This window comes from Eriocheir sinensis, chromosome 44 (genome assembly GCF_024679095.1).
Source record: "Eriocheir sinensis breed Jianghai 21 chromosome 44, ASM2467909v1, whole genome shotgun sequence".
Taxonomy (NCBI): Eukaryota; Metazoa; Arthropoda; class Malacostraca; order Decapoda; family Varunidae; genus Eriocheir; species Eriocheir sinensis.
In genome coordinates this window covers 10,867,410-10,894,069 of record NC_066552.1, presented here as the reverse complement: position 1 = coordinate 10,894,069, position 26,660 = coordinate 10,867,410, and the positions used below count along the sequence as shown (strand labels likewise).

Genomic DNA, 26,660 nt, shown 5'->3' with positions numbered 1-26,660 from the left:
GAGTCGGGCGTCATCCTCAAGAAGAAAGGAGGAAAAGGAAACGAAGAGAATGGGAATAACGGGGAACCTCTCGACAACCCAAAAAGGAAAATGAGGAAAAGGATGGAAGGAAGGACAAACCAAGCACTCATTTTGGCCAAGAAAAAGATGATGCAGAAGGAAAATGAAAATGGCATCACCTTTTACGTACCAAAGAAGAAAGGAAAACTAAAGAAAGAAGGCGATGAAAAGGATAATGTGGTCACCTTTTTCATCCCGGAGAAGAAGGTAAAGAAGCCGAGAGAAAAGGGAAAAGGCGCAATGAAGAAAGGGAGAAGGAAGAGCTTGGTGAATAATCGAAAAGAAAGTTAGTATGAAACATCGACTTTCTATTCTCCCACACGCGTTATTATGGGCTCCTTCCTCTCGTGATCTTTCCTCTCGTGTCTTGTTCCTTCACTCGTTAACTTTTATCGCCTTCGTTCCTCGCATTAATCTGTTCTTTGTCTGTGCTTAAACTTTCATTACTCTCTCTTTTATTTTCCTTTTTTTTTTTACTTTTGTTTTTGCGATCTGATTTTCTTTTTCTTGGTTTCATCCTTATCGCTTTTCTTTTGTTTCCTTTTGTCTATTCTTTTTTCTCTCTTCTGTTTATTGACCTTATTTATGTTTCTATTAGTAGCTATCCGATTTTCTTTATTTTCCTCCTTTTCCTGTCACGATCTGATTATTTTCTCTTTCTTGCCTGGCTTTTTATCACTTTTCTTTCTCTTCCATTCTTCTCTCGCTTGTTTATTTGCTTTTTTGTTTCTTTTATTTTTCTGACACGCTTGCTTTTTATCATAATTTTCTCAATCTTTCATTTTAGTTTCCGCCCTCTTCTTTCTTTCTCTTTTTTTCTTTCTTTTTTTCCCCGCTTTCTATAATTCTTTCTTTGTCTTTTCCTTCTTTTCTTTCTATCTTTATCAATCTATCTATCTATCTAACTATCTATCTATCAATCTATCTTCCTTGCACTTCAATTTCTGACGCATATAAACACATCCTAAAATATATATCCTCAAATCTCTGTTCTTTTCCATTTCTTCACACTTCCAACACTCGTCTTCATCCTCAGATCTTCCTCGCGCCATCCAAGAAGAGGAACACGCGACCTTGTTCAGGATGGAGGAACACGACGAAGCACATAGTAAACTGATTTCCACGTACGCGACTCCCGAGCACCCCGACGTCTCCCAGTCTACCGGCGTTAGCCCTTCCAAGCCTCCGTTTTCCTTCGCCTCCAAACACGCAGCGAATAAATTATTTGGCAAAGACAGAAAGAGATCGTTGTCGCTCCCGCTGCTCTCCGGTGTTAAACGTAATTATGTTTGTATGTGTTTGTGCCTTGGGTTTTGTGTGTTCTTGTGTTGGTTTCTCGTGTGTGGTGGTGTGTTGCTTGGATTTGTGTTGCATTTGTCGTTTCCTGCATTTTGTCGTATTTTGTCGTTTCTCGAAATTGTGTTGTCGTTTTGCATAGTCGATTTTGTTTGTGTTGTTTTACGTTGTAGTGTGTGTGAGTGGGTGTGGGTGTGTTTGTGTGTGTTTTTAAATATATCGTGTTTCATCTTTTTTTTTATTTATTTTCTCATACTCATCTCACTTCATTATATTACACACACACACACACACACACACACACACACACACACACACACACAAACACACACGGGAATGAGAAAAGCTTAACCAAAACTCTAATATTCTGCTGGACATAATTTCTCAGCTTCAAATTATCTAGTTACGCAGCGAATCTTTTTTTTTTTTTAACTTTACACTCGGCGACGGAGACAATGATGACCTGGCGTTTCTTCGTGATGATTATGGGAAGCTTTTGTCGCATTGCTCACTTTCTTTTGCGACTGTGCTGACTTCCTTGTTGTTTTGCTTGTTATATTCTCGCGTTACGGATTCCTCTTTAATTGTGCTAACTCTTTTATCATTTTCTTTGTGTGTGTGTGTGTGTGTGTGTGTGTGTGTGTGTGTGTGTGTGTGTGTGTGTGTGTGTGTGTGTGTGTGTGTGTGTGTGTGTCATTTCGCTAATTTTCAAGTGATTTTGCGAACTGTTTTGTTAAATACGCATGTTCATTTTTTTTTTTTCAGTACTCCGTGAAGAATGTTATATTTTTGTTGCTCATTAGGCTCACTGAGAGTTCCTGATGTTCTTCTTGTTGTTCTTTTCCTGTTATTCTTTACTGTTATTTTTTTCCTGTTATTCTTTACTGTTATTTTTTTCCTGTTTTTCTTCCTGTTATTCTTTACTGTTATTTTTTTCCTGTTATTCTTCTTTTTATTCTTTACTGTTATTTTTTTGTTATTCTTCCTGTTATTCCTTAGTCATTTTTTCCTGTTATTCTTCGTGTTATTTTTTACTGTTATTATTATCTGTTATTTTTTTCCGGTTATTCTTTACTGTTATTTTTTTCCTGTTACTCTTCCTGTTATTCTTTTGTTGCTCATGAGGCTCACTGAGAGTTCTTGTTATTCTTTCAGTTTTTGTTTTCTGTTTTCTTATTAATCGCATTCGTCATGTATTACAAGTTCGTTCGTTTCGGAGACTACAGTTCTCACGTTTCTTGTTAGTTACAATTACTTTTTTCACGTTATTGCGTTGTTGTTTATTTGATCTTATTTCAAAGTCTCCATTACCTTTTTATTGCTCTTCACATCCCTCTTTATTCTTTTAATGTATCACCCAGTAGTTTCTTGGAACAGGATTTATATTATTGATAAAGGTCATTGTCTCCTTCCACGGCTTATAAAAGATTCAAGAGGTCATTCTTCGTACTGGCTCCCCAAGTTTGGTCATATCTTAAACATTTCAACGCCAAAGCAAGCACCCACATATGACGGCTTTCGTAGTTGTGTAAATTTATATGGGTACTTTAATGACCCTGATGGCGTTTATACGAATCTACTGTACAATTAACGTGGAAAACACTAAAAAAAACAACAACGATTAAGCTCCATGTAGGCCTTTGTAAATAAGTGATGTGAGAGCTGCCCTATGTCTTGCTCGTGAACACTCCCCATAACATCATCCTTCAGTGCCACACGATTCCGTTTTCTAATATCCGTGATCGCCGCGCACAGCATTGATCTCGTCGTTAAGTTGGTCCATTATGCAACACGACATCCATCACATTTGGCTTTTTGCTGATGGCGAGTTGCAGGAAGTCGATTGCAATACCAGTTAATTGTGTTGTTAGGTTGTGTTCATTATGCAATACTACGTGCTTCATCTGTCACGTTCATCTCTGCTCTACTGGTAATCATAACAGACACTTGGAGACATAAGAGTGTAAATATGTGACAATGAAGTACAAGGAATAGTAAAAAATATATATATTCCTATTTTTTTTGTTCAATATCCAAAATCCGAATATTTCTTTACTCAACACAGGATAAGTAACTTCTTTATACTCGACTTATCATAAAAACGCAATTCTTTGTTCAATATACAATAAAAACTCTATACTCATATGATAAACAAATTCGCTTTACCTACTATATACAATAAAAACTTCTTTACTCGATATACAACAAAAAACTTCCTAATTCAATACTCGATTACATTTTTTCTTTACTCGAGATACGATAAATAACTATTCATTCCTCGACATTCGATGCTCAACGCCCCAACCACCTTCACCGACCGTTTTACATTATACTCTTGGTGCCATGTTATTTTTTTCCGGCAAAACTGATGATCTACAGTGTGTTTCCTTCCCCCACAGACGAGGCGGGCATGATGGCAACCCTGGGCGCCCAGTACCCCTCGGCTGGCGGCGGCAACATGTCTGCCAGCAGTGGAGTGTCCCGCCTTGGGATGATGCAGGTCAGTACATTAATAGTTATTCATTTATTATTATTATTACTATTATCATTATTTCTTAAGGCCCAGAGACATAACCCCCAGAAGGCTAGAACAGGTGTTGTTTATGTACCGAAGAAGCGAGAAGTTGAATCATGCATTTAAAAGAAAGGATGAATGCGTAGAAATATGTGTTAGTTTTATGATGCGTTCTTTGAGGGGAATAGAAAGATCATGTAACTGCTTAAACACGAATAAAGCTTTGTATGATGGAGGGAAATTTGTGCATTAAAAGTCTATACGGGAAACAATACGAGTCAAAAGAACAGAATATCATAATAATTATTGGTCACAATAAAAATGGTTTTATGTAGAAGAGTAATCATAAAATAAATGATATAATTTTATAATGAGAAGAAGAGAAGGAGCAGAAAAATATATATTTACTCGTGTGATTTTGGGTAAACTTGAATATCGTTTAGTAGGAGGGAAAAATGTATATAGAAAATTAAGTCATTGATGCAGAACACTAAGGAATAAAAACAAAATAATGATACACTGTAGACTACAATCATTTAGTAAACATATTAAAAGAAAATAATACGCAAATGAACTCAATGCTAGAAAAACGTAGAAATAAATAAGATATCCATGAATTCTATAAAACACTAATATTTGATGAGAGAAAAACTAAGAAAAAATGTGCCCGTGAGAATCGCTCAGTAATAACAGCGGAGAAATATCTCGTAGCTCACCTGCCCCTCCCTACTTGTTCGGCCTCAACAACAACAACAACAACAACAACAACAACAACAACAACAACAACAAAGATACCCCGGAGACTACAATCGTTTAGTAAAAAAAGAAAAAAAAAAGAAAAAAAATATTAGCCAAACGAAGAAAAAAAATTACATATCCGTGAAATTTATCAAACATGAGAACACACGAAGAAAGAAAAAATATGGACGCGAGAATTAGTATTATAGGACAAAGACCAAATAGCTCACCTGTCCCTACCTGGCCCCCGTCCTCGTGATCGTGGCCCGTAAGGTGAAATTAGACGTAAGTGGCGAGTAATTCTTATCACTGATCAATCGTGCCGAGGAAGGATAAGGAGGAAGAGGAGACAAGGAGGAGGAGAGACGAAGAGCGGCTGGGGAATTAAAGAAGAGAGGGATAATTAGGGAACAGAAGGAGGGAGGAAAGGATATGCAGAGGAATCGCAGAAAATTAGGAAAGGAAAGAAGTTGAAGATTTAAAGAAAAGATGCGGAGGAGGAGGAGGGACGAAGAGCACCTGGGGAAATAAAGAAGAGAGGGATAATTAGGGAACAGAAGGAGGGAGGAAATGATATGCGGAGGAATCGGAGAAAATTGAAAAAGGACCATTATAGAAGTTGAAGATTTAAAGAAAGAAAAGGAGGGGGAGGAAGAGGGATGAGGAGCGGCTAGGGAATTGAAGAAGAGAGGGATAATTAGAGAAGAGAAGGAAGGGGGGAAAGGAATATGCGGAGGAATCGGAGAAATTTAATAAAGGGGCGTTATGAGGGGAATAAAAGGAGGAAGAGGAGTTAGTAAATTAAGGAATATGGGGAGGAAAGAATAATGAATGGGAATCAAGGAACAGGAAGAGGAAATAATAGAAAAGAGTGGAGGAAAAAATGCAACTGAGTAATGAAGGAAAAAAGACCAGGAAGAGGAAGAGGATGAGCAGGAAAATTAGGAGTTGGAGGAGGTGGACGATAAAAAGCAAAAAGAGGAAAAAGCGTTGAAGAGAAAGACTGAGAATAAAGAAAGAAATGATTGATAAATAAGGAAGAGGAAGAGGAGAGAAAGAAAATAAAAAGATGATCTGGGAAATGAGGGAAGAGAGAGAAAGAGAAAAAAAATGCAGGAGAAACGAGAAGAGAAAAAAAATAGGAAGAGCTTGATATTTATGGTTAAAAGAAGAAGCAAGGTTAGTGGATGAACAGATTAGGAAAAAGGAAAGCGGTGGAGTGGCTAAAAAAATGAAAAAAAGAGAATGTAGGACCTTGAAATTAATTAAAGGAGAGTGTAAAGTAAAAAAAAAAGAGAATTACGTCATAGAATTAAAGAAGAGAGAGAAGAAAAAAGAACGTGCGACCTTGATATTCTTTTTCTTTAGCGTTTCTTAATTAAAATCCTAATTAGTATTCTCTGCATGGAAACACTTCGGCGAGAGATAAGAGCTGTTTTAATTAGGGTGAGAAAATAATATGTGATTTGTTGTTGCTTTAAGAGAAGGGAATTCCCAAAAGCGTTATTATTTTTCTATACTAAAGGTTAAGAAAATATACACGTCGAGCTGCAATTTCTCATGATAAAGAAATAAGCGGGTGTAGAATGAAATGAGCGTTTATTATAGAAGAAATTAGTTACACATTTGTATGAAGATTAACAGATATTTACGTGTATAATGAGATGAGGTTTTAGTATAGAAGAAATTAGTTACACATTTATATGAAGATTAACAGATATTTACGTGTATAATGAGATGAGGTTTTAGTATAGAAGAAATTAGTTACACATTTGTATGAAGATTAACAGATATTTACGTGTATAATGAGATGAGGTTTTAGTATAGAAGAAATCAGTTACACATTTGTATGAAGATTAACAGATATTTACGTGTATAATGAGATGAGGTTTTAGTATAGAAGAAATTAGTTACACATTTATATGAAGATTAACAGATATTTACGTGTATAATGAGATGTTTTTTTAATAGAAGAAATTAGTTACACATTTATATAAAGATTAACATATATTTTCGTAACTATTCATATGTTTTCTATATCGTCTCTTTAGTAAGCGAATAAAGACAAAGAAAATCCTCATACTTAATAAACACAACGAAAGACAAACAGGTCCTCGTGAAAAAAAGGAAAAGTATAACGAAAAATAAAATAAAACAAAAGTAGGAAGTAAAGAATATATATAATGCCAGATATTTTACTCTTTAACCTTTTTCCACGCTGCCTCTGATGTTCACTTAAGAGAAGCTTCATAAAATTACCCCCAAAACAAACGATTTCGTGCGTGAAGTGAAAAAGGAGATGAATATAATCGCTGTTTACCTCCGCGCTATTTCTGGTATGAATAGAGACTTCTTGCTTCATACGCTTGTTACTGAATGCACTCAACAAGAAAGCGAACTATTTCAAATCTGTAAGCTGCATTTTTTCTTATACAAATTAATCCCTTATGTGTTTTAAGAGAAAGAGGGATAAAAATGAACGAGTATACTTTTTATCACCGTGTTGTCTTTGGTATGAATAGAGTTTTTACTTAATGTACTCAACCAAAAAAGCGAACTATCTCATATAAGTATAACCTATTTTTCTTATACAAATCAATCAATTACGTTAACCTCACAAGCTAGTCTCGTCTCCTTTCAAGAGCAGCGGCCATTTAGCTATTACGTGGCCTCCCAAACAAACAACGACCTATTTCATATCAGTATAATCTATTTTTCTTATACAAATCAGTCACTTATGTTGACCTCACACCCTCGTCTCTTCTTGTTACGAGCAGCGGCCACTTCGCTATTCCCTGACCTCGCAAACCTGTCAGTAGGAAGGATTATTAGAGAGACTTTTTTTTATTTGTTTCGTGAGAGATAAGCGGCAGCGAGGGTCCGACCAAGCCAAGCCAAGCCGAGTCAAACCGAGCCGAGCCAAGCCGAGTTAGCATCATCCAGTCTGAATCATAACTGTTCTAATGTGTTTTCGTGGCTTTGGCGTCAATCTATACGAACAAAAATTTGCATATCTTACTTATATCGCCTTCATTTCTTACGCGGGGATGTATTGCAAGTTTTATGGTTGTATTAATGCGACTTTTATGTCTATTTCTGGGAAGGGATCTTAATTTATGTGGCATTTATAGGTGTAAGTCAAGGATGCGTGGAGTGGTCTGAGCACATGTTGGTAGCCATGGCGACGCGCACAACACGAGAGAGTGAACGTGGAATGCTCGTCCTCTATTTTCACTCCTCATTCCTTAACCGCAGCGCGTTGTCCTACCTCAGTGCGTGACATGATCAGACAAACTATCCATCCCGCCAATACTACACCGAAAACCGCTCTCAGACCTCAAAGGAACCAGTAAACGAGACGATTATAAAAGCATCTTGGCGTCTCACGAGCTGAAAACTTGAAAGCAGGAGAGGAAGAAAAAAAGTTAATAAGCTACGACTAACTTTTGAGGTAGAGCGGGCAGGCGCGTGAGCAGTGAGGGGAGAGAGAGGGGAGTGTGAGGGTGCTCGGCTCGTCTCATCGCCCCAGCAACGAGAATAACATAGTTTGTGCTGAGTAAAGAGAGAGAGAAAGCGAAAGAAAAAAAGAGAGTGGGAGGGGGTTGAACCGTGAAGGAGCCAGCAAAGTGAGTTCAGAGAGAGGAGGCGGAGGGCAAACAAGAGGGAATGAGAGAGAAAAAGAAGTCTGTAGCAGTAGTTCTGACTGTTGTGCCGCCCCATTTAGTGCCTGTAGCTCGTAGTCTTGTAGTGGAAGAGCAAGATTACTGTACACGATATAAGTGCTTCCATACAACCGTAGAGACGTGAACAAACTCCGAATCTGCATTTTTTTTTCTTCGTCAGCTGTTGCATATTTTCTTCAAGTTGGTATGTTGGTATGTACTGTATCGGTGTATCGTTGCGTGTGTGTGTGTGTGTGTGTGTGTGTGTGTGTGTGTGTGTGTGTGTGTGTGTGTGTGTGTGTGTGTGTGTGTGTGGTTTATTTGTTTATGGACGCTTACGTAACTGCTTTTGCATATTCGTAATCTGATGTAACTCTCTCTCTCTCTCTCCTTTATTTTCTCCTTCGTTTTGTTTACGGTTTTCCTCGCTTTGTTGTTTGTTTACTTGTTGTTATGTAATTCTTCTTCTTCTTCTTTTTCTTCTTCCTTTTTCTTCTTGCCTTTCTTCCTCTTTTCTTTTATATTTCCTTTTGTTCTAACTCGTTCCGTTCTCTTTTGTTGTAATTTTTGGTGCTGTTCTTTATTTTCTTTATATTCTTTGATTATCTTTTTGCTTACATGCTATCTCTCTCTCTCTCTCTCTCTCTCTCTTTATATCTCTCTCTCTCTCTCTCTCTCTCTCTCTCTCTCTCTCTCTCTCTCTCTCTCTCTCTCTCTCTCTCTCTCTCTCTCTCTCTCTCTCTCTCTCTCTCTTGTTAAATATTTAAATCAGCATTCCATTCCTTGAACACGAACGAAGAAAAACTGCATTGTGCTCTAGAAATAAAATATAACACTCGCATTACTACTACTACTACTACTACTACTACTACTACTACTACTACTACTACTACTACTACTACTACTACTACAACTACTTCTACTACGTAACCTAAGATGCACAACTAACACATAAATAACTCTTCTACTTACAACATGTCAATCTACCTACCTTTCTTTTTACTTACTTTTTTGTGTTCCTCTTTGTGTGTTTGGTTTTTGTTGGTAATTTCCGGTTTTGTGTTATGTAGCTTGAGTACGCGCATACCTCAAATTCCACATCGTTTTCGCGTTCTTTTTTTTTCTGCTTGTTCTTGTTCTGTCTTCCTCTTTTATTTATTCTTCTTCTTCTTCTTGATCTTCTTCTTTTGTCTTTGTCGTCATATTTTTCTTTTACCATCTTCTTCTTCTTCTTCTTTTTCTTCTTCTTCTTCTTCTTCTTCTTCTTCTTCTTCTTCTTCTTCTTCTTCTTCTTCTTCTTCTTCTTCTTCTTCTTCTTCTTCTTCTTCTTCTTCTTCTTCTTCTTCTTCTTCTTCTTCTTCTTCTTCTGCTTTTTCTTCTTCTTCGTCTTCGTTTTCATTTTCTTCTTCGCTTCGCTTCAGGTTTTCTTCGTGTTGTTGTTTCTTTACTTTGTTGATACTGATGTTGTTTTGTTATTGCTGTTGCTGTTGTTGTTGTTGCTGTTGTTGTTGTTTTAATATACCTCTTTTCTCTTTTTCTTCATCTGTTTTAATTATTTTCCTCCAGTAGTATTTTGTCTTCTCTTTTATTCATACTACCTTGAGTTTCTTCTTCCTCGTTTCGTTCTATATTTTATGTTGTGATTCTTCTTCTTTTTTCTTCTTCTTCTTCTTCTTCTTTTTCTTCTTTTTTTTCTTCTTTATATTCTTCTTACATATTATCTCATTGTTTATATAAAATCTCTCTCTCTCTCTCTCTCTCTCTCTCTCTCTCTCTCTCTCTCTCTCTCTCTCTCTCTGCGGGTATGAGTAAGCTACGCAACCCAGAAAGTGGAGTACATACACATTTTATTTTATTACTTGTTTCATGATTGCTTTTATCTGTTGGCGCATGCAATCTCACTTGTGTTTGTCAGTGAGTGCAGTGTTTTTTTATTGTTCCTTAGTAGTAGTAGTAGGAGGAGGAGGAGGAGAAGGAACAGTGGTAGTAGGAGGAGGAGGAGGAACAGTGGTAGTAGGAGGAGGAGGAGGAACAGTGGTAGTAGGAGGAGGAGGAGGAACAGTGGTAATAATATTTTCCATCTTTCGTGATCAGCTGACCTACATATGTGTTGGCCTTCTTCTTATATTGTTACCTGTCAGCCCACGTGATGTTGTTTATGATTATTGTTATTGTTATTTATTGTTATTAGTAGGAGTAGCAATATTATTTTCATTATTTGCATACTAACACTCCTTCTACTACTACTTCTACTACTACTAGTTCTACTACTACTACTACTACTACTGTTACCTGTGCGTGAGAAGGGGACATGTATAGGCTTAGTCCCGTCAAATGATTGGACGTTGCCTGCTCACGGTCACGCCCGCTCGTTAATCACCTGGACTCGGGAGGAACACCTGTATCGTTAGCCCTTCGTTGAACACACACACACACACACACACACACACACACACACACACACACACACACACATGTAACAAATTATTATATGAAGAAGTTGAAGGATAGGAAAAGCATATGAATCCGTAGAAGTAGGAGGAGGTGAAGGAGGAGGAGGAGGAGCAGGAAGAGCAGGAGGAGGAGCAGCAGAGGTCAGCAGGAGGATAGGAAGCAGCAGCAGCAGCAGGATCAGGAACATTACAAAAGAAGACTCCGGAGAATGTATTGATCGCGTGAATGTCATCGTTTGCTCGGTGCGTCGTGTTGGTATATAGAGAAAGGTCGAGAGAGAGAGAGAAAGAGAGAGAGAGAGAGAGAGAGAGAGAGAGAGAGAGAGAGAGAGAGAGAGAGAGAGAGAGAGAGATCGAGAGGGTAGTCACGCGTCATTCTGAGAAGTACGTGTTTGTTTAAAGGTGGAAACCGGCTGATAGGTCTCTCTCTCTCTCTCTCTCTCTCTCTCTCTCTCTCTCTCTCTCTCTCTCTCTCTCTCTCTCTCTCTCTCTCTCTCTCTCTCTCTCTCTCTCTCTCTCTCTCTCTCTCTCTCTCTCTCTCTCTCTCTCTCTCTCTCTCTCTCTCTCTCTCTCTCTGTGATTGCTTGCGTATTTTCCATCGATTTGACTCGCATATGCAATTTCTTCATTAAAATTTTAAGCAATCGATGAGACAATTTGAAAAGTACACACACACACACACACACACACACACACACACACACACACACACACACACACACACACACACACACACACACACACACACAGGTACATTGCATACATAAACACCTGTCTAACGTGTGTGTGTGTGTGTGTGTGTGTGTGTGTGTGTTATTATTGATGGGTAATAAATAAAGTAATAAAAAAGGTTGAGTGATGTTTCAGAATATGGGAGCACTTAATGGAAAAGGATGAAAACTCTTAGTAATGGCAGTAGTAGAAGTAGTTGTAGTAGTAGTAGTAGTAATAGTAGAAGTAGTAGTAGTAGTAGTAGTAGTAGTAGCAGCTGCAGTAATAGCAGCAGCAATAGTAGGCGGCGAATGGCTTGTAAAAAAAAATCTGAAATAACGATCGTAAATTTATTAAAAAGAAACTCACGATATTAAAAGACGAAAGTTAATGAAGGCGTGTTGATAAAGGAACTCCCGTGTGCCAGAGCTTTTCGTTCACCTGCGCCGCCTCGCTTCCCTGAGACACGAAAGGAAAATAAAATAATGGGAAGAGGAGACAAAGAATGATGATTTATGGAACGAAGGAAGGTGTGCAAAGAAGATTAATAAAGGGAAGAGACAGGCGAAGGATAATTTATGCTTGAAGGAGGAAGAAGAGTGGAAATTTATGATTATACGAAGAGATGATAGGAAAGATAATTAATGTTGATGGAGAGTTGCATAGTAAAAGAGAGTAATGGCAAGGAACAGAAAATTTTTGAAAGAGGAAAATAAAGAAAAAAAATGATTGGATGATTGGTCCCGCATACATAAATAATACACGTCAAGGTCACACACACACACACACACACACACACACACACACACACACACACACACACACACACACACACACACACGCGAGCGCGACACCGACCTATATATTCCTACCAGACAACACAATGACCTCTACCCTCCTCCTCCTCCTCCTCTTCCCTCACCCTCCTCCTCCTCATCATCTTAAAACACAGACCGTCCTTGGCCCAGTCTTAACAGTGAGGGGGGGAGTAGGAGGTGAAGGCAGGGGGCAACAGTGGGGGCGGGGGTGGGCAAGGGGGGCGTTGCTCTTTAAGCCTTGTTTTTCACGCGAAGGTTTGTGGGGGTGATGGGGAGGGTGTGGGTGTGAGGGTGTGAGTGTGAGGGTGTGGGGGTGATGGGGAGCGTGTGGTGTGGATGTGAGGGTGTGGGGGTAATGGTGTGGGCTTAATTGTGTTTGGGCGTGATAATATAGGAGTGATGATGTTGTTTTCTTCCGTTGTGTTTGTTTCTTTAATCTTTTCTTTCGTTTTCATATTTTTTCGTTTTTCAGTCCTTTCTTTTTATTTTTTTTATTTTTTCGTCATTCCTGTTTTCTGGTTTTTGTCTTTCTGCCTTAGTTTGCCTTTCTCGTTCTCATTGTTCTTGTCTTTTCCAGTATTTTCTGTTCAGTCCTATTCTTTTTTTCTTATTTTCCTCACATCATAAGTGCTTTCTGTTTTTTTTTTTTCTGTCCTACTTTTTCCCTTTTTTATTTAGTTTTTTTAGATTTCTTTTTGTTCTTTTTTTACTTGTTTTCTTTATATGATTCGTGTTTCCTGTTTTTCATTCTAATCTTTCCTCTTTTTAGTTATCAGTCCTCTCTTTTCTTTATATTCTTCTATCATTCGTGTTGTTTCCTTATTTTTGTCTCACACTGTCTTTCTTTTCTTCTTCTTACCTTTTTTTTCGGGGTGTCCAAGAATGTAATGATAGGGTGTTGGGTTACGTGGCGTGCAGTGGTTAGGTAACAACAGTGGGTAACAGCCGTAAGTAGCAGGACCAGGTGGAGCACGTGGTCCGCCTTCTACTGTTTTACGCCTTCCTGAAACATTAACAGGAGAAGGATACGAGAAGGAATTGCTGCGGACTGCGGGGGAGAGGGTTGGGTGGCGCTCCATGACACCCCGCGCCCTCGGGATTCGACACCAAGATAGATTGAAGGATAGATAGTTATATAGATAGATAGATAGATCGACAGATATAGATAGATAGATAGATAGATTGATAGTATATAGGTTGATAGATACATAGATAAACATTAAATTTTCCAGGACGGAGGGACACTACCTTTGAAAATATATATAGTTAATGATAGGACAAATTGAGTAGCCGTTTTTTTTCTTATTGCGAATACGACTGAACATTTTGAGTGGAGATTATGGATTCAGGGATGGGAAGGAAAACAGATGGTAAATAATTGTTTCTGCCTTGAATACGTGGAGGGTTCATTAGTATTCTCCTTATACCACATGCAAGAACACCTCCCCCCACCCCTCCACGGCCGGGTACATGTGATTGGTGGATGCTGGGAACTACTACTAGAACCTATGTTTGGTTGTTTGGTTGTCGTGGGTGGGGCTTATTTAGCACGTTACATTGGACTAAGTGTGCTGTGTGGTGCTGTGTTGCGCTGTGCTGATTTGTCCCTTTGTATGTGTTTCAGGCGCGGCTCCGTGAGCAGCTCATGTTGGACAAGGAGTCACGGCTGCTGCAGATGGCGGCGCGGAGGGAGGAGGAGCAGGAGGGCACCATCAAGAGGGTCACCAAGTCCTCGGCCTCCACGCTCTCCTCCTCCCTCTCCTCGCTCTCGTCGCTCAACTCGTCCTTCGGAGGCCAGGGACGCGTCAGGAAACTGTTCCAGGAGCGGCGCACCAACGGCTTCGGCACCAGCCCCGTCGGCCGCGACAAGAGCTACCCACTGGACCCAGTCAGGAACGGCGGCGGCGGCAATGTCGGTGCGGGCGGGCGGCCTCCCGTGAAGCCGGTAAAGGGCGTGGTGCGGACTCGCGGCGTGAGTGTGGACCGCGGTAAGGCGAACTATGACCCCGAGGCGATGCGTCGCTCCCGCAGCCACGCAGCCTTCCAAAACAGCGTCAACAACAACAACATCAACAGCAACGCCTTCAGCAACTCCAACAGCAGTTACGCCGGCGGGGAGCCAAGGTCCCCGGCACGCGCCCTCAGACCCCCGGCGGGCCGCTCGCTACAACATCACAAGTCCACGTCCTCGCTGCTCGACGCCAACCAAAACTACAACGGGCGCCTCAGCAGCAGCAGTAGCGGCGTGTACAGCCGCGGGCCCTCCAGGGACCCCTCCCCCGCACCCTCGCCCTCGCCCTCAAACCTCAATCGCTTTGGCTTCCGCGGCCCGCCCTCCCGAGGCGCCTCGCCCGCTCCCCCGCCCGCCCTCACCTCACCCGTCCGCACCACGCCCCCGCCCACCACCACCAGGGCCTCCACCAGACCCCAGCCTCCCCCCAGACAGCGGCCGTCGCCCCCGCCCCGCCAGCCCCCACGACAGACCCGCCCCGTCAGGCAGCCCTCGCCTCCTGACGAAGACGACGCCGACTCCGCCTTCTCCAACGAGAACGACACCTCTTCCAAGGTAGGTCATCCTAGGTCATGCCGCCCCCCCAGTAGGCAGCCTAACCCCCCTTCCCCCAGTACGGGCAGCCTAACCTAAGAGTGCTCCCCAACCGGCGACTCCTGCAGGTAAAGAGATGGAGACGGACTCGTTCATAGGTGTTGCATGATGGTTCTTGATTCCATGTTTCGTTGTTTTCCCCCTCGGTGTGTGTATGTGTGTGTGTGTGTGTGTGTGTGTATGCGTGTGTGTGTGTGTGTGTGTGTGTGTGTGTGTGTGTGTGTGTGTGTGTGTTGACTCCAAGTTTTCCTGTTAGTCCTCTGTTCCCCATTATTATCGCCTCTTGTTTATTCATTCACTCACTGCAATAATTCCTGGAACCAAACACATGCGAGGAGAAGGAGGAAGAGGAGGAGGAGAAGGAGGAGGAGGAGAAGAAGGAGGAATAAGAGGAGGAGGAGGTAAGAGAAGAGAAGAAGAAAAATTAAGAAAGAAGAAATAACAGAAGAAAAAAAAAAGAATTAACAGAAGCAGAAGAAGAAGAAGAAAAAGAAGATAATTTACGTATTCGTTGCTAGGTGCTCTTCGGTCGGTACACACACACACACACACACACACTGTTGTTAAGTCACCATAGCGATCTGGCGTCACCGGGGCAGGTGTCACGTAGTGTTTTGGGGCTCAATTAATCTTCGTTACCTCACCTGTACACGAGCGATTGCCTTACCTGACACACATGACTGCTTACCTATGACACGTGTGGGTAATATTGGTAGATGATTTTTGAAATCTTAGTTGGTTTTTAATATTTTTTTGACAATTTTGGGGAACACATTTAAGGGCAACTGTGTGTGTGTGTGTGTGTGTGTGTGTGTGTGTGTGTGTGTTTGTGTAACGACCCTTATCTATACGGGTGTTAATGTATGTATCTCGTTTATCTATGTGCGTGTGCGTGTGTGTGTGTGTGTGTGTGTGTGTGTGTGTCACCGCTGGAAACACACACCAAACACGGCTTGGGTTCTTCAGTCTGCCTCAGCGTGTGTTAGCAGAGTGGTGGTGGTGTTTGCTCAACGGAGAATCAAACGTGCGTGTGTGAGTGTGGGTGTGTGCACTGCTTTTGCTGACTGACAGACGGTTGAAGACGAGAACGCAGAACGTGTGGCATGTATAACTAAATGATTGACTAACTAACTGAAATAACTATCTACCAAACTGACTGACTGGCCACCTGACAAACCGATTAATCAAACTATATATAATTAACTTTCTAACCACCAAACTAACCAACAAACAAAAAAAAAAGAATTACCTAACTCAATAAAGGATGTGGCTAAATATCTACTTAATTATATAACTAAATAACTAACAAACAAACTAACTCACAAACGGACTGGAGCTCAGAACTATCGTACATATTATTGACAGTAGAGTACGCAAATCTTTGAGAGTAAACAAATAGTGGTTATCAATTAGGATATACTTGGATTTATACATAACCAGAACAACAACAACAACAACAACAACAGCAACAACAACAATAACAACAACAACAACGACAGAAAAGCCTCACCTCCCGCGGTACAGCAATAAACTTAGTCGAGTAAAAATCTTCGTTACAGAAATGATCGATAAAGGTGTGCAACTGCCGGCAATCAACGAGGCAGGTGTGCGGGCAGGTGTGGGCCAGGTGTTCGAGTTCGTGTGTGTGTGTTTGTGTGTGTCTGTGTGTGTCAACGACCGCCCCTCATCCCCTCTTCCCACTGTCATCATCATCATCATCAGCACTTTTTCTTTCCATGGTTTCTTTCTTCCTTCCATCAATGTCACCTGTTCATCCTGTCCCTCTTTCGTTTCTCCTCGTTCACAGTCTTATTTTTCACTATTCTTGATTCTTCCTCGTTTCCTTCCTCCCCCTTCTCCCTCTATCCTTCTATTTTCCTTATTCTTCTTTCTTATCCTTTTCCTTTTTTATATTCCTTCACTTTCTCGTATCTTTCTTGTGTTCTTCCTCTTTATCGCTTTCTCCTGCTTCTCTTTCTCTTACTTCTCTGCTTCGTTTTCCTCTTCCACCTCATTAATATCCTCTTACATATATTCTCCTTACACGTTCTCCTCTTAATTAATCTTCCTCTCCTTTTTTTTGCTCCTCGTTTATCTTCCTCCTCATTGTCCTTCTCTTCCTCCTCGTCCTCCTCTCCACCTCGTCCTCCTCCTCTTCCTCGTCGTCGTCTTCTTCCTCCTCCTCCTCCTCCTCCTCCTCCTCCTAATCATGTTACGTACGGGGTAGATGAAGAAGTCAACTCACGTAACGAATCAACGAAAAGCAAAGAGCGAAACGTTTCCTTCCTTCCCCTGGCCGATACATTGTGACGAAGCGACTGGCTGGTTCACGTTTCGCCTTTACGTTTCGTTCAGCGTGACCAGGACAACAGGTGACGTGAGAGAGAGAGAGAGAGAGAGAGAGAGAGAGAGAGAGAGAGAGAGAGAGAGAGAGAGAGAGAGAGAGAGAGAGAGAGAGAGAGAGAGAGAGAGAGAGAGAGAGAGAGAGAGAGAGAGAGAGAGAGAGAGAGAGAGAGAGAGAGAGTAGGCGGAACACACACACACACACACACACACACACACACACACACACACACACACATATGCCTCTTTTTCTCGGTATAATTCATAAAGGAACCATGACATAAATGAGTTGCATAAAAGGCTGAGCAAAGAGAAAATCGTGCAATCATTGCCAAAGTCCTAACCACATGAAAGTTACGTATATACTAGTTTCATACTTGTTTTTTTTATTACATGAAAACCACAGCAGACTTTTCACGCACAAAGAATCAGGAAAAATGAAAATACAGTTCCTTTACATAATCTGTGGAGAAGCAGACAGACATTGAAGAAAAAACATCGTCTAATTTTCGTAGAATAAACAAGATAAAAAAAGTGAACACCAAGAGAAAAGCGAACGAGAGAAAGACAATATCATAGAGAGAAGGAACGGAAGAGAGAAAAAGATCAAGAACACTGAGAGAAAAAACAGAACAAGACCATTGAAATAAGGAAGAAATAAAGAGAAAAAAACGAAAGAAAGTGAGCAAGAAAAAGAACAAAACCGTTGTAAGAAAGAAGGAAAAAGATCAAGACAACAGAAAGAACGAAGGAAAAAAGAAACAACAAAAGAGATTAGTCCCATCACCCCTCTTATCAGACCAATTACCTCAAGGGAAGAAAATAATAACGTAAACACCAAGAGCAAAGCGGTGGAATGCACAAACAGAAGGCAAGGACGAGGCGGTGACCAGGAGGGTAAAAATAACATTCACGTGACGAAGAAAACCAGAAAAAAGGCTAATCCAGAAAACGAGAACACCACGTGGAGAGAGAGAGAGAAAGAGAGAGAGGGAGAGAGAGAGAGAGTTAGTGTGTGGGGTAGCTGTCAAGGAGGAAGGAAGACTGGAACACGACGGGAACTGAACACGATTAAAACGAGTCAGGAAAGCGACATCACAAGAGAAACAGTATAAAAACGGTATAAGAACATCACCTACTACTACTACTACTACTACTACTACTACTACTACTACTATATGGGTGCCGCGATAGGCAGTCCCGTTTGGTTCCTGTTCGCTCTCTCGCTCCTTCCTGTCGCCGACTGGTTGTGGCCGTAAAGAAAACAGGTTGTGTACGTGTGATGGGTTGTGCTCCGGTGAGTATAGTGTGTGTGTGTGTGTGTGTGTATGTGTGTATGTACGTGTTTGTGTATATGTATATGTGGTTTCTTGTTCGATTTTTTTTTTTATTCTTCGTTTCTTCGCATTGCTGTTATTGTTGCTGTTGTTATTATTATTATTATTAGTAGTAGTAGTAGTAATAGTAATAGCAATAGTAATAGTAGTAGTAGTAGTAGTAGTAGTAGTAGTAGTAGTAGTGTTACTGTTATTTTTCTCGTTTTAAAGTTTGTGAATTCCGTTTATCTTCATTTTCTTTTTTCTTTTTCTCTTTATTCGTCATTCTATTTCCTTTATTATTCCCCTTTTCCTCCCGTTGTAGCATTAGTTCATCGTCCTTGCCCTCATTCCCTCCTCCTCCTCCTTCTCCTGTGGTCTGAGGCAGTTACGTGGCAGTGGAATGAGGCGGTTCAGTGCGACCTTATGACCGTGTTCTGCGGCTAATGGAAGGGTTGAGGGTGCTGCGAGGCCGCGTGCGTGTGCGTGTGAAGTTATGGAGAGAGAGAGAGAGAGAGAGAGAGAGAGAGAGAGAGAGAGAGAGAGAGAGAGAGAGAGAGAGAGAGAGAGAGAGAGAGAGAGAGAGAGAGAGAGAGAGAGAGAGAGAGAGAGAGAGAGAGAGAGAGAGAAGAGTTGAATACATGCATGAAAGTTTAGTCTAATGTAATGTTGATAGTTGCAATTTCATCTTTCATTTTTGCCATGTTCAGTATTTCGTTTCTTGGTGTACTTCATCCAACTCGAGGAACAGTTGCACAAGTAGTTGCTCCCAGTAGTTTGCAATTTATCAATGTATTTTGCTAACTCATAACTAATATTAATGATAATGATACCACCTTATTTCCACTTCTTTTAAGCTAGTTTGGCACAATTTTGTATAATGACAATAGTTATGATGAGGACCTCACAACCATATCACTTAACACTTGTACTTTTTGATAATTACAAGACTCACTTAATCTGTCTGTTTATAGCACACCTGTAATTTTATATAGAACACAGCCGTACCTGTTTATATAACGTGCACACCTGAACTTTATGAGTATAGAACGCACCTGTACCTATATATGTATTGCAGACACCTGTAATTATATATAGGACACAGCCGGACCTGTATATGTAATGTGCACACCTAAACTTTCCCTCATGTGTACCAGAGTAATAGAACAGGAAGGTTTGGCCACGTTCATCACAGACGCCATGTTGTTACCAGAAAAGCCACGAGAAATTCAATTTGGTACTGGTACACTATTTGTGTGTGTGCTCTAGGTACCTGGTACTTCAAGGCCCTGACCATATCTGGAGCATAAAAAGAACATTATTTTATCAGTATCCATTTGAATTTCGTGCGCCTCCTTTGATAACAATATGGCGCCAACAACACAATACGGCCAAACTCATCTATTCTATGGCTCTGACGTGTATAGATCTCACCTGTACCTGTACATTTAGCGCGCACCTGCTGTTTTCCAGAGCAAGGCACGCTTTGAAGGTCCGCCCATCACGCAGGTAAGAAGCTTCCGCGCCTCCCCCTCCACGGCACCCGCCAAGCCCCTCAAAGCCACCAAACCCGCCCCGGCACCCAAGCCCACCAAGGTACGTAGACTGGGCGCGGCTCTAGGCTGTGTGTCTATATGTATGTTGATAAAGGGTTGTAGTTAGTCTTAGAGCCTCTTATGTGTAAGGTTCTGGGTTCTAAGATAGAGAGAAAGTAGGAGGCATACATTAATCAGGCTGAAGGTATACAGAAAGGGTTATAGTGCGTCTGAATGCTTCTTATGGTTAGGGAAAACACGTGATATTGTCATCTTGAGCACTGCAGAGTAAAGAGACAATGTACGTAAGAGAGAAAAGGTGTAATGGCTTAGAGAGGCAAGGGTTGTAGTGTGTGTTAGGGCTTCGTGAGGGCAAGGAAAGTAAGTAGTGGTGCCTTCTTGAGCCACGCAGAATAAAGAAACGAAGTGCCTAGGAGAGAAAATATGTACGGATTTAGATTTAAGAACTCGGGGGTGTAACGTGTTTGGACTTTTGTGTGTTAGTGCTTTCGTGGAGTCAAGGAATACAAGTAATACTCTTCACTTGAGCCACTCAGAGTAAAGAGACATAGTAAACGAAGTAAAAGAGAAAAGGTATTATTGGCTAAGAGAGGAATGGCTTACTATTTGTGTTATGGCTTCTTAACGTCAAGGAAAATAAGTAAAAATGTCATCTTGAAACCCGCAGAGTAAAGGACAAAGTAAAAGAGAAAAGGTGTAAATGACTTAGAGAGGAAAGAGTTGCTTTATTTCTTAAAGCTTCTTACAGTCAATGAATTTAGGATAGAATTTTCTTAAACTCCAAACAGTAAAAGAGACAAAGTAAAGGAGAAAAGTGTAATTTGCTTAGAGAGAATACAGGTGAAGAATTACAGTACTCTTACCTTAAGCCTCAAAGCAGAAACAAAAATAGCATTCGAATGAGGAAGAGAAGAGGTAATATTAGTGGTAATTTTAGTATCCAAGAAGATTTAAGTAGTTTTTTGTGTCCATTGCCACAGTAAGACAAGAGAAAATAATACTTAATTTATATTTCCTATTCTTATGTATTAATTATCCCAATGTTGTACCTTTTTTACCTCTTTATTAGGGTGTGACTTAAGAAACCAGACTAATAGCATACCCTTTACCTTTCCATCTTACCTGGAACCTTCACGTGCTCTTAGCTATTCACTAAAATGTTTGAGAAGGTACGTCGCTGTGGCTTGAAACACCTTGACTATCGGTGCACCTTTTTCTGCTCCCTTCATTACTACCTTTGCGAGTGCGCTTTCATATTTTTTTTTCTTTTCGTGCACGTGTGGATTGTGACAGTTTGGGTGCTCGTGAAAAATAAATAATAGTCTGCTTGGGTTCGATAAAGATAAAAGGAAAAGAAGAGAAACAGATAAATATTAAAATGATTAAACAAATAACAAAGATAAGAGGAACCTGAGTAGTCATTGTAGAGGAAAGAACATCCACTATAAGCTACTTTTATGAATAGCCTTTTTTTAATGTAGGCCGATCATAGTGACTGAAGTACCTCAGAACAGAAGTAAAAAGCTGTAACATAGGGAGAGAGATCAGTTAAACAAGTGCAGAAATAAAACTACACAGGTGAATAAGTCAGTCACAAGTTAGGCTTTCTGTATCGACTCTGCCAGTTCATCTTACCCGCATAGATGCTGTCCATATACAGAGGCCTTGTCCGTCCTCGTATGGAGTATGCATCTCATGTGTTGGGGGGCTCCACACACACAGCTCTACTAGACAGAGTGGAGTCAAAGGCTCTTTGTCTCATCAACTCCCCTCCTCTTACCAGCAGAGTCTTAAATCCGCCACAATGCTGCAACTCTTTCTATCTTCTATTGATATTTTCATGCCGACTGCCCTTCTGCTAACTGCCTGCCTCCCCCCCTCCCACGGCCCTGCTGCGCACGACTTTCTTTCTAATCCCTCTTCTATCCAAATCGCTTCTGCAAGAGTTAGCTAGCATCTTCATTATTTTATCCTTTTCGCTGGTAAACCCTGGAACAGCCTTCCTTCGTCTGTATTTCCTCCTGCCTACGACTTGAACTCTTTCAAGAGGAGAGTATCAAGACACCTCTCCACCCGAAACTGACCTCTCTTTTGGCCTCTCGTTCTATTTTCTTTTCTTGGAGCAGCGTCAAGCAGGCTTTTTTGTTGTTTTTGCTTCTTACCCTTGCCCTTGCCCTTGCTGTAAAAAAAGTTTTAAAAAATCACACAAATAAGCTGAACACGAATAAAAAATAAGATTACACAGATACATAAGTTGGTCACGAGTAATAAAAAAAAACATAAATAGGTTGAACACGAGTAGAAATAAAACTGCATAGATATATATAAAAGGTTGTAGCATTTCCCTAAACCTCCTCAACAATAGTGAAAAGGCCCTTGGGAAAAACAGAAGAAAAATGAATAAAGAAAGAAAGAAAGAAAAAGTGAGAGAGACGGAAGGAATTAACGTCGGGTACAGTATGAAAAATAAGTCCTCGTCATCCTCATCCCTCCCCCTCTTTGCAGTCCTCCACCCCAGCGGCGCCGCGCCCCAAGCCTGTGCCCGGCCTCGCGAGCTGCAAGATTTGTGGCCGAAACTTTGCTCCAGACCGCATCGAGAAGCATGAGACCATCTGCTCCAAGTCAAAAAACAAGGCCAAAAAGCGCAAGGTAAGGAAGAACGGCTTGACTCTGACCGTTTAGCTTTTAACTGAACTGTACTATTTAGCTTTAAGTTTGCTTCGAAAGAAAACTCGCATTAGGTTATCTTACTTTACTTATTTTTACAGTTATCTTTAAAAAAATGTGTTGCTTATTCTACTTTATTTAATTTCATAGTTGACTTGATCAGATGTGTCCTTCAGCTAACTCTTTCTCTTCTTCTACCTCCTTGCTGGCATTTACAGAAGGTTTGTGGGATATAATACTACTGAAGCACCTCACGTATGCTCCTCCCCCCCCCAAAAAAAAAAAATGAGACCCAGCCCAGCACACCACGACTCCGTGTGGTGGCTCCCGCGGCACCAGTAGACACTATATTGGGACTTAGATATCAGTTGTATACTAAACAGCATAATTGTTGCACCCGTCACTGTTCTGTCTGTGAGATTAACTTAACCAAACAGTGATATGATTGGCACTACTTATTACCTCCATGATTGGCACCTTTGGACACGACAGTAGATTGAGTGTTTAGAAGTATTCATCAAACGCCACGATCACTTGAACTTGTGGACACTATTCTAAGTTTGCAAAACTAATTATTTATCAGAAAAGTACGATAAATTTGAGCTGAAAACTTTATCAGTCACTCAAGACATTGTTTACAAAGAATTTATAATCATTTTGACCTGATCATCAAATTAATTAGTCTGACAAACCTTATTATTACAAAAAACTATGATAAATTTGGTCTGAAACCTATATTAAAGCTTGCACGACAATTTACTTAACAAAGAAACTACGATAATTTTGACCTGAAACTTTATTAATCTTGCAAGACTAAATATGTAACAAGAAACTGCGATGATTTTAACTTATGGACACTGTATAAAGCGACAATCCCTGCAGGATGGCTTAATTGGCAAACACAACGACATAGCACTTTGCACATCTAGACTTATTTACCAAACACTGTGATTCTAACTTTTTTACCAGCACTATGTCACTCTGAAGGAGATATTCTGGGTGTTGGATTAATTAAGCATATGCTCCATCGCGTTAGTTAGCCCGGAAGGTGACTCCAATCCCAGAGATAAGATTGTGTTCCAACCCTTTGTTTACAGGTGTTCGATCCCGTTAAGATGCGGACGAAGGGGACGGAGGCAGAGAAGTTTGTGGCGAAGGGGAAACACCTCCAGGACAAGCCAGTGGTAAGTGTTCTAGTATTGAATGAGTCGGTAATGATTGAGTTGGTAAGTGTTCCTGTATTGAATGAGTCGGTTGGAATGTTTAAGGCCGATATTATCAAACGCTTAGAAACATTAGCACATATATTTAAAAAGGCTCTCGCAGAAGTTGTTGAAGGGATTTCCATGGGTGGCTTCATGACCCTGGCCGTAGTTTTGGAAGAAATCTGCCCCATGAACGGAAAAACACTTACGGCAACCCGATGTATCTCCTCTGCGGCCTTTGAAAATGATCGTGACAAGAGCCCGAAGCGTTTGATGATACGAGTCTTTGAATATACTAGCCCTAAATGTCTCTGTTTGAACCTTTAACTCGTCCTGGTTTCATTTTGTTGTTATCACAGTTGCCAAAAAAATGGGAAGTACTTTGTCATTCCGACCTCAAAATGAAAATAAAAGACAAAGTGAATGGACAGATGTATAAGAATAAGAATTTAGAGTTTCAGTGCTACAATATACAAGAAAAAGACGTTTGAGTCCTTAGTATGCAAAATAATAAAAGACAAAGTGAATGGACAGATGTATAAAAATAAAAATAATAGGGTTTCAGTGCTACAATATACAAGAAAAAGAAGTTTGAGTCCTTAGTATGCAAAATTGTTTCGTATGTGTTTCAAGAAATTATTATTGTTGTCACATTCTTTCATTTATCTATCTTTTATTTTATGTTCTAACCAGGTAATGTTAATGTATTCCTCCATTTTTCCTCCTCATCCACACCAATGCTTTTAACGTTAAGATGATTTATATCTCTCTCCACCACACTCTCCTCCCCTCCCATCTTCACCTCTGTTTGCTATTTTAAGACTCTGTTGTGTAAGACATGTAGAATTAATGTATTCCTCCCTTCCTCCTCCCCATCCACTCCAACGCTTGTAATGTTAAGATAATGTATACGTCACTCTATCACACTCCTCTCCTTATTCACACCTGTTATTGTAAGACTATTAATGTGGAAGACAGGTAATTTTACGGCCCTTCCCACTCTCCTTCACTCCCTCCCCCCACCTGCACTAATGACTGACTATATGATTATTTATGTCCTTAGAGGTAATTATAAGGTGTTGCTCCCTACCTGTATCACTCCCTCCTTCCCTCCTTCGCTAATGCTTGTTTTCTCCCCTGTCTGTCTGTTCTTGACATTCTATAGAAGGTTTGTGAAGTAGTTTGCTTGACATGATATATGAAATAGGCATGAATCTTTTCTTTTATCACTGTTTCCAAAAATAAGGGAGATGTTTGCCATACTAAACTCAAAATAAGAATATAGAGGCACAATGATTGGAGAGATGTTTAAAAATAGAAGTAATAAAAACTCAGTGCTACAAAATATAAAAAAAGAGGCCGAGTCCTTAGCATCCAATATTGTTTCGTATGTATTTAAAGAAAAATCTGTTACTACATACTTTTGTTTATCTATCTTCTTATATTATGTTCTAAACAGGTAATGTTGATATTTTCTTCCCTTCCTCCTCCTCATCCACATCAATGCATATGATGTTAAGATGTTTATGCCTCCTTCTATCACACTCCTCCCCATCTATACCTTTGTTTGCTATTTTAAGCCTCTATTGCGTAAGACAAGTAATTTTAGGGCATTTCTCCCCTCCTCTACCCATTTACACCTGTGCTTGTAATGTTTAGATAATATACGTAGCCTCCCTCTGTCCCACACTTCTCCCCATCTACACCTCTGTTTGCTGTTCTAAGACTCGTGTGGAAGACGGGTGAGACTAAGGCCATTCCCTCCCTCTGTCACTCCCTCCTCCCACCCACGCTAATGAGTGACTATGGGATTGTTTATATGTCCTTAGAGGTAATGATAAGGTGTTGCCTCCCCCCCCCTCCCCCGCCGTATCAGCCCCTCCCTCCCTCCCTCCCTCCTACGCTAATGTTTGTTCTCTCCCTTGTCTGTCGCGCTTGACATTCTATAGAAGGTTTGTGAAGTAGTTTGCTCGCCGTGAAATACTTATTGAAATAGGCATGAATATTTTTTTAACGTATTTTTTTTTCTATGAAGCATGGCGAGAAAGAGTTCTGTAGATGAATACATGAGGAGTTAGTCGAATCCTCAGTATACGGACATATTCAGACAATACAAAGACAAAACAAAACAAAACAAAAATGAGCAAGAAAATGCAACCACACAAAGAGATGGTTTCCCTTCCCTCCCTCTGTCACTCCCTCCTCCCACCCACGCAAATGAGTGACTTTGGGATTGTTTATATGTCCTTAGAGGTAATGATAAGGTGTTGCCTCCCCCCCCCCTCTATCAGCCCCTCCCTCCCTCCCTCCCTCCAACGCTAATGTTTGTTCTCTCCCTTGTCTGTCTGCGCTTGACATCCTTGTCTGTCTGCGCTTGACATTCTATAGAAGGTTTGTGAAGTTGTTTGCCAGCCGTGAAATACTTATTGAAATAGGCATGAATATTTTTTAACATACTTTCTTTTAAGCATGACGAGAAAGAGTTATGTAGATGAAAAACATGAGGAGTTAGTCGAATCCTCAGTATACAGACATATTCAGACAATACAAAGACAAAACAAAACAAAAACAAAAAAGATGAGCAAGAAAATGCAACCACACGAAAAGAGATGGGATACAAAATGATATCACAAATGGCTTTATAAGTTTCAGCTTCGACTGGACAGAACAGAAAGAAAACAAAAGATGAGTAATAAAACAAAACTACACGAAATA

The 26,660-nt window shown here is 40.5% G+C and overlaps 1 protein-coding gene across 7 annotated transcripts in view; it reads left to right on the top strand.

Moving 5' to 3' along the window:
• LOC126980470 (rho GTPase-activating protein 17-like) overlaps positions 1-26,660 on the top strand; it is a 54,653-nt gene that overhangs the window by 25,369 nt on the left and 2,624 nt on the right. For 3 of the 7 annotated variants that reach the window (XM_050830398.1, XM_050830399.1, XM_050830397.1), the window contains 5 exons: positions 3,756-3,856; positions 13,878-14,819; positions 19,991-20,113; positions 22,579-22,722; positions 23,838-23,924. In XM_050830398.1, coding sequence (XP_050686355.1) covers positions 3,767-3,856; positions 13,878-14,819; positions 19,991-20,113; positions 22,579-22,722; positions 23,838-23,924 — 1,386 coding nt within the window. In that variant the 5' untranslated portion in view covers positions 3,756-3,766. Of the gene's footprint in view, positions 1-1,096; positions 1,340-3,755; positions 3,857-7,953; positions 8,485-13,877; positions 14,820-19,990; positions 20,114-22,578; positions 22,723-23,837; positions 23,925-26,660 lie in introns of those variants that run through there. The other 4 variants (XM_050830396.1, XM_050830395.1, XM_050830394.1 and 1 more) reach the window with 3 other exon arrangements.